The 11,618-nt window shown below is 42.8% G+C and overlaps 1 protein-coding gene across 1 annotated transcript in view; it reads right to left on the bottom strand.

The window, feature by feature from the left end:
• Window positions 1-3,539: 3,539 nt before the first annotated feature.
• The window catches only part of LOC124796276 (peptidoglycan-recognition protein SC1a/b-like), a 48,597-nt gene continuing 40,518 nt past the window's right edge, over window positions 3,540-11,618 (bottom strand). The window contains exon 4 of the mRNA XM_047260392.1: window positions 3,540-4,027. Within this exon, the coding sequence (XP_047116348.1) occupies window positions 3,623-4,027 (405 nt within the window). The 3' untranslated portion in view covers window positions 3,540-3,622. The remainder of the gene's footprint in view (window positions 4,028-11,618) is intronic.

Below are 11,618 nucleotides of genomic sequence, written 5' to 3'. Positions count from 1 at the left end.
GACAGCTTCGCCAGTGCACTGCTCTTTTTTACCTTGTGTGCGCAATACTGATCCCCCCCCCAATTCCTTTTACGAGGGTCACTCCAAAAGAAATGCACACTATTTTTGTAAAAATACAGTTTTCATTCTGCATGTGTGAAAGTTTTACAGTGTGTAGATACATCCTTCCCGCTTGTTTTCAAACTTAGTTCAACATGTTCCCGAGAGTGGCGGCGTCACAGCATGTCTTCAAGATGGCTGCTACACTTGACGTTCGTTAGAAGCAACGTGCTGTCATAGAATTCCTGTGCTGTGAAAACGAGATAGTGGGAAACATCCACAAGAGGTTGAAAAAGGCGTACGGAGATGCTGCTGTCGATTGCAGTACAGTTATTGGGCAAGCAGGTTACGTGATGAAAGCAATCACGGCTATATCGAGGATTGTCCTCATAGCGGCAGGCTTCGTACTGCACACACTCCAGACAATGTGCTGAGAGTTAATGAGTTGCTGACTTCTGACAGACGCATCACAGTGAACGAATTGTCACGCTACGTTGGAATAGGGGAAGAAAGTGTTCGCAGAATGCTGAAAGTGTTGGCGTTAAAAAAGGTTTGTGCCAGGTGGGTTCCCAGGATGTTGACAGCGGCTCACAAAGAAACAAGAAAAACGGTATGCAGCGAACTTTTGGAACAGTACGAGAATGGTGGAGATGAATTTCTTGGAAGAATTGTGACAGGTGATGTAACATGGCTCCATCATTTTTCACCAGAGACGAAGAGGCAATCAATGGAGTGGCATCATGCAAATTCACCCAAGAAAAAAAAAATACAAAACCACACCTTCTGCTGGAAAAGTTATGGCTATGGTGTTTTTTGATTCCGAAGGACTCTTGATTGTGGACATTATACCAAGTGGAACCACCATAAATTCTGATGCATATGTGACGACACTGAAGAAACTTCAAGTTCGACTGAGTCGTGTTCGACCACATGGGCAAAAGCAGGATGTTTTGCTGTTGCACGACAATACACGGCCACATGTCAGTCAAAAACCCATGGAAGCGATCACAAAACTGGGATGGACAACACTGAAACACCCGCCTTACAGTCCTGACCTGGCTCCACGTGACTATCATCTCTTTGGGAAACTGAAAGACTCTCATCGTGGAACAAGGTTTCAAGATGACGACTCCCTTGTGCTCGCTGCCAAACAGTGGCTCCAACAGGTTGGTCCAGAATTTTACTGTGCGGGTATACAGGCGCTGGTTTCAAGATGGCGTAAGGCAGTTGAGAGGGATGGAATGTATGTGGAGAAATGAAGATATTGTTCCTATCTAAACACTGTAAAACTTTCAAACATGTACACTACTGGCCATTAAAATTGCTACACCAAGAAGAAATGCAGATGATAAACACCAAGAAGAAATGCAGCTGATAAACAGGTTTTCATTGGACAAATATATTATACTAGAACTGACATGTGATTACATTTTCAAGCAAATTTGGGTGCATAGATCCTGAGAAATCAGTACCCAGAACAACCACCTCAGGCTGCAATAACGGCCTTGATACGCCTGGGCATTGAGTCAAACACAGCTTGGATGGTGTGTACAGGTACAGCTGTCCATGCAGCTTCAACACGATACCACAGTTCATCAAGAGTAGTGACTGGAGTATTGTGACGAACCAGTTGCTCGGCCACCATTGACCAGACGTTTTCAATTGGTGAGCGATCTGGAGAATGTGCTGGCCAGGGCAGCAGTCGAACATTTTTTGTATCCAGAAAGGCCCATACCGGACCTGCAACATGCGGTCGTGCATTATCCTGCTGAAATGTAGGGTTTCGCAGGGATCGAAAGAGGGGTAGAGTCATGGGTCGTAACACGTCTGAAATCTAACGTCCACTGTCCAAAGTGCCGTCAATGCGAACAAGAGGTGACCGAGACGTGTAACCAATGGCATCCCATACCATCACAGCGGGTGATACGCCAGTATGGCGATAACGAATACACGCTTCCAATGTGCGTTCACCGCGACGTCGCCAAATACGGATGCGACCATCATGATGCTGTAAACAGAACCCGGATTCATCCGAAAAAATGTCGTTTTGTCATTGGTGCACCCAGGTTCGTCATTGAGTACACCATCGCAGGCGCTCCTGTCTGTGATGCAGCGTCAAGGGTAACCGCAGCAATGGTCTCCGAGCTGATAGTCCATGCTGCTGCAAACGTCGTCCAACTGTTCATGCAGATGGTTGTTGTCTTGCAAACGTCACCATCTGTTGTCTCAGAGATCGAGACGTGGCTGCACGATCTGTTACAGCCATGCGGATAAGATGCCTGTCATCTCGACTGCTAGTCATACGAGGCCGCTGGGATCCAGCACGGCGTTCCGTATTACCCTTCTGAACCAACCGATTTCATATTCTGCTATCAGTCATTGGATCTCGACCAACGCGAGCAGCAATGTCGCGATACGATAAACCGCAATCGCGATAGGCTACAATTCGACCATTATCAAAGTCGGAAACGTGATGGGACGCATTTCTCCTCCTTACACGAGGCATCACAACGTTTCCCCAGGCAACGTCGGTCAACTGCTGTTTGTGTATGAGAAATCGGTTGGAAATTTTCATCATCTCAGCACGTTGTAGGTGTCGCCACCGGCGCCAGCCTTGTGTGAATGCTCTGAAAAGCTAATCATTTGCATATCACAGCATCGTCTTCCTGTCGGTTAAATTTCGTGTCTGTAGCACGTCATATTCGTGGTGTAGCAATTTTAATGGCCAGTATTGTAGAATGAAAGATGGATTTAAAAGAAATAGTGTGCATTTCTTTTGCAGTGACTCTCGTATATGTGCATATTGCTGCCCCATGACTTACGAACACCACTTCACTGCCATCACTTGCGTCTGTGTTGGAGGCTCACATAGCCACGTGGTTCCAGTTCCACACCGTTGACAGCGCACCAAAGGAGAGCGACTTAACAGTTCGTCTTTGCCCTTAGTCAGAAACTGAAATGCAAACGGTGGTTTTTGTTTGTTGTTGACATACAGTTTTATGTTTTCTTTACAGAGATTATGATGATTTCGGACAGGACAATGTAGAGAGCGTATTTGACCCGTCAGGGTAGCCGAGAGCGCTACTGCGCTGCTTCCTGGACTCGTACAGGCGCGGCGGCCCCGGATCTAATCCGCCCGGCGGATTAACGACGAGAGTCCGTGTACCGGCCAGCCTGGATGTGGTTTTTAGGCGGTTTTCCACATCCCGCTAGGTGAATACCTGGCTGGTCCCCACGTTCCGCCTCAGTTACACGCGTCGCAGACATATGGAACACGTTCGCACTATTTCACGATTTACACTAGATGCAGCCAGCTGGGGTACACTGATTCCATCCCTGAGGGTTCGCGGTGGCAGCAGGAAGGGCATCCGGCCACCCCTAAAACTTACCTTGCGAAATCCGTTCTCACCACGCCGACCCTGCGATCGCTGTGGGACTATGGCGTAAGCGAAACAAGAAGAAGAAAGAAGAATGTAGAGAGCGTATTTACTAGGAAAGTTTACATTTATTTACATGTTTGTTGTCAACTGTGTTACATAATGATATTTCGTGATGACAAGATTGGATTGCTGAACAAGCAGATCTACTGGCCGGAGCTGTCGTCGCCGTCGGCTGGACGGATGCAGTGGACGCCCCGGTAGCAGTACCACCGGCACCGGTGCGGCCAGTCGGCGATCTCCATCAGCGCCCAGCGGCCCGGGCTCAGCGTTTTCTTGAGCTGGTTGTGCGCCAGCAGGCGGTACTCGGCCGCCAGCATGCCCGACCTCACGCCCTCGTCCAGCAGCCAGCGCAGAGCCGACGACATCTGCCTCGTCACGTTGTGCTCCGCGTAGTTGCCGATTAGCGCCACCTCCACTTTGCAGCTCTGCACGAAACTACTACTGGTGTTCGTGCCGTTCCAGCCCCGACCCTCGTAGATATTGCCGCTGCTGTCGATCAAGAAGTTGTACGAGATCTCCGGCTGCTGATACTTCTGCCAGTGCAGCTCCTGCGAACAAGGAAGACTTCTTGACTGGGGGGAAAAAACGCAATTATGGAGTGCCACAAGTTTCAGTTCTAGATCCACTATCTATGTATGCTGCCTTGAAAGGTCTCTGTTGGATTCCTTTCATGTTAATTTCTTAAATCTGTTGTCATTTGCGGTATACATCCACTTCTAAATTTACTGTGGTGTGTCTGACTCTATCTGGGAGGAGACTGAGCAGTGGAACGTGTTACTTTTACACATCAACAAGAACGATCTGTCACACTACTACACTTTAAAACACAGTTTATATGTAATTCATGTCACACAGTCTCATAAAGAACCTACATCCGCTTTCTTTTATATACTGTGTATGATAAGATACTGTCATCCTCCTTCCCTTCTGTGTGAAAGGATGAATGAGCAAATGTATTTCTACTTGCATGCTTGATGGTAGCAGACAAGCCTGTCTGCTAGAGAACAGTAGGACCAACGTCGGAACAGGTAGCTATGCTTTCTAAAAGCAAAGAGGTTTCTATTCTTAGTATGGTCCTGTCCATCCCTTGTCATGTTGGTATAGGAAGCTGCCTCTCTGGTCACTTCCGTTTGTATCTGTGAAGCACCCTCGTTAGGGGCCCACGCCAGTCTGTCTGCGGCGAGTGTCTGAAGTGGTAAGATCTCCGGCTAAGCGCTTCTCTGCTAAGTCCGTAGGACAATGGATTTCTTAAGTACAGCCTAACTGAAAATTTAATCACCTTTGTTTCAGGCTTAGATCTAAAATATCTTATGTTATCTTAAATTGCAACGCAGTGTAATTAGAGTGTGAAGTTCAGAATATCTTCCAGTTGTTGCTTTGTCACTACTTTGTGAGCAAAGTGGAACCACGTGTTGATGAACCGTAACTCTAACTAAGATCATCAATCTTAAATGCGAATGTGCGTGAGATATAACGTCTCGTCTTGACAATATTTTTCAATATAGCAACTTTTATTTATGTTCAACCCACGGGGGTGTACTTTGTGAGACCAGTACCACGTGCTTATACAATTGTTTGACCCATCAGGTTAATAGTAAGACGATAGTAACCAGTTCGAGGTTTTTCTTTTATAAATTGCGTTTCGATGTAATTTATTTTAATTATCAAAATTATTGTGGAGTTACACTCTTTGTGTAAACCAAGTTGACCACGTGAAGCATGTGGTGTAATCATCAAAGTAGCCCTCAGCTATTCTTTTCGGGAAGATTTCACAGAGAGTTAGTATGAATTTAGTATACCAGTGTGTGGTAATTTCATGATGGACAGGGTTGCGCTACGAACGTAACTTCTTTGGGTGAAAATTGAATCGGTTGGTTGTGGTTAATTTCCTCTTGCATATGTTTCAACGTTCTTCATGTGTTATTTTATGAATGCAGTCTCCCAGTCTTGGCTCCATATTTGATGTGTTCCGTAAGATTACAAACTAACAGTTTCACAATCCTAAATAAGGCACCAGTTTAGTTATGAATCAAGTTTAATATGCTGAAATTTTAACGGAACAATGATCAATGCTAAAATAAATGTCCAAATATAAACCGATTTATTTCTGTTTATTTAAATTCTCTTTATATATATATATATATATATATATATATATATATATATATATATATATATGTTGTTGTTGTTGTTGTTGTGGTCTTCAGTCCTGAGACTGGTTTGATGCAGCTCTCCATGCTACTCTATCCTGTGCAAGCTTTTTCATCTCCCCGTACTTACTGCAACCTACATCCTTCTGAATCTGGTTAGTGTATTCATCTCTTGGTCTCCCTCTACGATTTTTACCCTCCACGCTGCCCTCCAATACTAAATTGGTGATCCCTTGATGCCTCAGAACATGTCCTACCAACCGATCCCTTCTTCTGGTCAAGTTGTGCCACAAACTTCTCTTCTCCCCAGTCCTATTCAATACTTCCTCATTAGTTATGTGATCTACCCATCTAATCTTCAGCATTCTTCTGTAGCACCACATTTCGAAAGCTTCTATTCTCTTCTTGTCCAAACTATTTATCGTCCATGTTTCACTTCCATACATGGCTACACTCCATACGAATACTTTCAGAAATGACTTCCTGACACTTAAATCAATACTGGATGTTAACAAATTTCTCTTCTTCAGAAACGCTTTCCTTGCCATTGCCAGCCTACATTTTATATCCTCTCTACTTCGACCATCATCAGTTATTTTGCTCCCCAAATAGCAAAACTCCTTTACTACTTTAAGTGCCTCATTTCCTAATCTAATTCCCTCAGCATCACCCGACTTAATTAGACTACATTCCATTATCCTTGTTTTGCTTTTGTTGATGTTCATCTTATATCCTCCTTTCAGGACACTGTCCATTCCATTCAACTGCTCTTCCAAGTCCTTTGCTGTCTCTGACACAATTACAATGTCATCGGCGAACCTCAAAGTTTTTATTTCTTCTCCATGAATTTTAATACCTACCCCGAATTTTTCTTTTGTTTCCATTACTGCTTGCTCAATATACAGATTGAACAACATTGGGGAGAGGCTACAACCCTGTCTTACTCCCTTCCCAACCACTGCTTCCCTTTCATGTCCCTCGACTCTTATAACTGCCATCTGGTTTCTGTACAAATTGTAAATAGCCTTTCGCTCCCTGTATTTTACCCCTGCCACCTTCAGAATTTGAAAGAGAGTATTCCAGTCAACACTGTCAAAAGCTTTCTCTAAGTCTACAAATGCTAGAAACGTAGGTTTGCCTTTCCTTAATCTTTCTTCTAAGATAAGTCGTAAGGTCAGTATTGCCTCACGTGTTCCAGTGTTTCTACGGAATCCAAACTGATCTTCCCCGAGGTTGGCTTCTACTAGTTTTTCCATTCGTCTGTAAAGAATTCGTGTTAGTATTTTGCGGCTGTGACTTATTAAGCTGATAGTTCGGTAATTTTCACATCTGTCAACACCTGCTTTCTTTGGGACTGGAATTATTATATTCTTCTTGAAGTCTGAGGGTATTTCGCCTGTTTCATACATCTTGCTCACCAGATGGTAGAGTTTATATATATATATATATATATATATATATATATATATATATATATATATATATCACCGGTTGTCGTAAGATGACTATTAAAAGATAATAATTAATGTTAGTCTGGTTGGGAATTTGGTAAGCTAGACTGGATACCTGGTGAAACAGTTGCTCAGTAATGCAAGGTTAACTTCCCCAGATGGCTCACAGCTTTTAACCCGCTTTTATTGTCTGGAATATCAGCATCACTTTCAGAACAACTTAATGCATCAATATTACTGCCTTTCATAAAGAAAAGAAAAACAAGCTTCAGTGTTCTTAAGAAATTACTTATAATAGAAATTTGTTGTACATACCATCTGATACAGGTGCAGAGTAACCTGGCGAATATGGAATTGAAAGTCCACCGTCATAACTATCCATACACTAGTCTACTGAGGCGTCATATACTTTTTTAAGATGCCTCGTTGGTGCAACATATACAGCATTAATGTAATTCGTAAGAAAAGTTCCTGTGTATAACATTAAACACTGATGTGGAATTTAATAGCATTAACATATTTTAAATGAACTTTATAAACAAATTATCAAAACATCTGCTGCGCTAATATAATTCAAATGCTTCGAGAATGAGATTTTCACTCTGCAGCGGAGTGTGCGCTGATATGAAACTTCCTGGCAGATTAAAACTGTGTGCCGGACTGCGACTCCAACTCGGGACCTTGCCCGCGAAAGGCAAAGATCCCGAGTTCGAGTCTCGGTCCGGCACACAGTTTTAATCTGCCAGGAAGTTTCATAATTCAGATGGTTCAAATGGCTCTGAGCATTATGGGACTTAACATCTGAGGTCATCAGTCCCCTAGAACTTAGAGCTACTTAAACATAACTAACCTAAGGACATGACACACATCCATGCCCGTGGCAGGATTTGAACCTGCGACCGTAGCAGTCGTGCGGTTCCAGAGTGAAGCGCCTAGAACCGCTCGCCCACACCAGCGGGCGCGATATAGTTCTTAAAAAAAGTTCCTACGTATAACATAAAACAGTGATGTGGAATTTAATAGCATTACAATATTTTTAAAAGAACTTTATAAAACAATTATCAAAAAAATTTTAAAATATTTCCTCTAGGGAAGCAAGAGATGCATAGTTTGTAGCGCTTGAAAGGGCCCTTTGTGAACTGATGTAATTGATAAAAAGGTTCCTAAATGTAACGTCGATGAGGAAATTATTATTGTTAAAAAGTTCAAAAAAGCTTTAAAACATGTCAACAGTATCTTTTACAGCTTTTATAATAATAATGTCGTCATTAATGCTTCATTTGTTACATTTAGGAACATCTTTTCAGTATTATATCAATCCATAGAGGGCACTTTCAAGCGCTACAAAAGTTTCGCGTGCTGGAATACATATAAAAATATCTCAAAGAAATTTTGATGATTGCTTTACAAAATGCTTTTAAAATATTTTAATGCTATTAAATTACACAACAACAGTGTTTTATGTTAGAAGCATTTGTTATGAATTACATCAGTCCAGTCTCTACAAATAGAGGAGGCTTTTCAGCGCTGAGGTGTTGCTCAAATAACGTTTCTTAAAAAAAAAAAGTATAAAGCTGCAGCAGGTTAGTCTACGGCTAGTTATGAAAATGAAATTTCAGTCCCACACTCTACAGGTTACTCTGTAACTATAACATAAGGTACGTTGCAGAAACTTATAACTAATTTCTTAAGAATGTAGGAGCTTTCCGAACTTAAATTTTGAACCATTTGTAATTTGAACCAATTTTAATTACAAAATATTTTTTTATAATAGATGTGAAGATGGGCAGTTCGCCATAAAACAGTCATATGGAAATAAAGGTAAGCTACCTGGAGACTAAATCTGGACACATTTTTATAAGTAACGATCGCGGTAACTCCATGAAGATGAATAAGTCTAGTTTTGATAAAATTGCCTTTCATTCAGTTCATAGATTGCAGAATTATTTCTCTTTGCGGGTACAATGACAGTTTAAAATGAAACGCTTTCATTCTGCAGTTAAATCTGCCTCCTTCCTTACCTACAACTGAGCTTATGTCATCATTACATATCCCTAGAAATGGTTAAATGCAGGTAATTGTATGAGTTCACTGATTCCAATTGTGATTCAGTGATATTGTACGAGAGCGTGCTGAAAAGTAATGCCTTCGAATGTTTTATGTGAAAACTGCTAGAACTTTTCAAATAAAAGAAACGTTATTAACATTCTACATCTTTATTATTCATATCTACATATTTATTTCTCAACGTAGTCACCCTGGCGACGACACACATTTCTTCCAATGAGAGACCGGTTCGTTGATTCCGTAACTGTATAATGTTTGACTTTTTTGACGGAGCCACAACCTCACCTCTGCTTGCACCGCTCTATCACTACCAAAGTTACGTCGTCGAAGAAGTTTCTTAAGTTTTGGAAACAGATCAAAATCGGATAGCGCAAAGTCGGGACTTTATACAGGATGATCGATGACGGTGAACTCAAGGCGTCAGATCGTTGTAGATGTCTCAGTGCTCTTGTGTGGTCTAGCATTGTCTTGGTGATTGAGACGGTGCTCCATGTGTGGACGAACTCTTCGAATTCGAAACTCGATTGCAGCACGCTGTTTCTAACGCACCGCCATGCATGGTGTCCATAATTTAAGTTCCAATATCGAAACTCTGTAGATGTCAAATTTTCGCTGCATATTGAAACGTCACGGAACAAAAAATTTGCGAACATTTTTTACCAATAGATGGCGCTGTAGGCATCTTTACGTAAAAGGGGGGGGGGGGGGAGGGGTCGGCTATTAATGACAGATGAATCACAATACGACGACTACTATAGCTGCACATTATATCACACGTACTGTTCACTGTGCATGACTACACTAATTCGGCAGGCTACAGTTATGTTATGTTAACTGGGGACCTAGAAACGACGGAGGGGCTCCGTCCCCGACGCAGCCGCAGTAGTCCGCAACCCCACGACGACTACCGCAGTCCACTTCACCCCTTCGCCGCCTCACACCGAACCCAGGGTTATTGTACGGTTCGGTCCCCGGTGGACACCCCCCCTCCCCGGGGAACGTCTCACACCAGACGTGTGTAACCCCTATGTTTGCGTGGTAGAGTACGCGTACGTGGAGAAGTTGTTTGCGCAGTAATCGCCGATATAGCGTAACTGAGGCGTAATAAGGGGGACCAACCCGCATTTGCCGAGGTAGATGGAAAACCGCCTAAAAACCATCCACAGACTGGCCGGCACGCCGGACCTCGACACAAATCCGCCGGGCGGATTCATGCCGGGGACCAGGCGCTCCTTCCTGACCGGAAAGCCGTGCGTTAGACCGCACGACCAACCGGGTGGGCCGGGCTGCACTTGTGACACTGTTCAATATGCTGTCTAACACTTTCTCCCACAAGCTGAAATCGAGAAACGGCATTTTCTGCAACAGGTCGGAGTGTCTCGGGGGTCACGCTCAGAATGCGTTGCTCAATACGTGCCTTCATTTCAACTACGTTCGTAATTGGGGCACTGAACACAACTTCTTTCAGATAAACCCAAAGTCAGAAGTCACAATGATCACGATCAGCTGATCTGGATGGTCAGACTGTTGAGCAATGACGACTGATATTCCTAGCATTTCTGAAATGCATCTGCAGCAGCCGCTTCACTAGTTGTGCAGTGTGCAGAGAAGCGCTGTCTTGCAAATATATATATATATATATATATATATATATATATATATATATATATATATATATATATATATATATATAGGATGAGTCACCTAACGTTACCGCTGGATATATTTCGTAAACCACATCAAATACTGACGAATCGATTTCACAGACCGAACGTGAGGAGAAGGGCTAGTGTAATTGGTTAATACAAACCATAAAAAAATGCACGGAAGTATGTTTTTTAACACAAACCTACGTTTTTTAAAATGGAACCCCGTTTGTTTTGTTAGCACATCTGAACATATAAACAAATACGTAATCAGTGCCGTTTGTTGCATTGAAAAATGTTAATTACAGATATTGTAACCTAAAGTTGACGCTTCAGTACCACTCCTCCGCTGTTCGATCGTGTGTATCGGAGAGCACCGAATTACGTAGGGATCCAAAGCGAACGGTGATGGACCTTAGGTACAGAAGAGACTGGAACAGCATATTACGTCCACATGCTAACACCTTTTTATTGGTCTTTTTCACTGACGCACATGTACATTACCATGAAACTTTGCCAAGAACGAACTGCAGCTGTATCCTTAGAAATTTACTGTAGTGCACGAGTCAAAGCGTCCAGAAAAACTTTCGCTTGTTGGTGTTTTCTCAGTGAAGTGTAATCAGGATTTTTGGATCCTCATATTCTCATTTCTTCAGATGAGGGATGGTTCAGTCTGCCAGGATGTGCGAACTAACAACCAAGTGCCATTAGGCTTCGGAAAATCACCATCAGAACGCGGATCTCAAGATTGCTATTTGGAGCGCAATGTCTAGTGTCCGCATCGTACCTCGATTCTTTCGCCAAATTGTTAATGCTAACCAGTAA

Source organism: Schistocerca piceifrons, chromosome 4 (assembly GCF_021461385.2).
Source record: "Schistocerca piceifrons isolate TAMUIC-IGC-003096 chromosome 4, iqSchPice1.1, whole genome shotgun sequence".
NCBI lineage: Eukaryota > Metazoa > Arthropoda > Insecta > Orthoptera > Acrididae > Schistocerca > Schistocerca piceifrons.
Note: the sequence above shows the minus strand (reverse complement) of the source record. Positions and strands in the feature narration are given on the sequence as shown.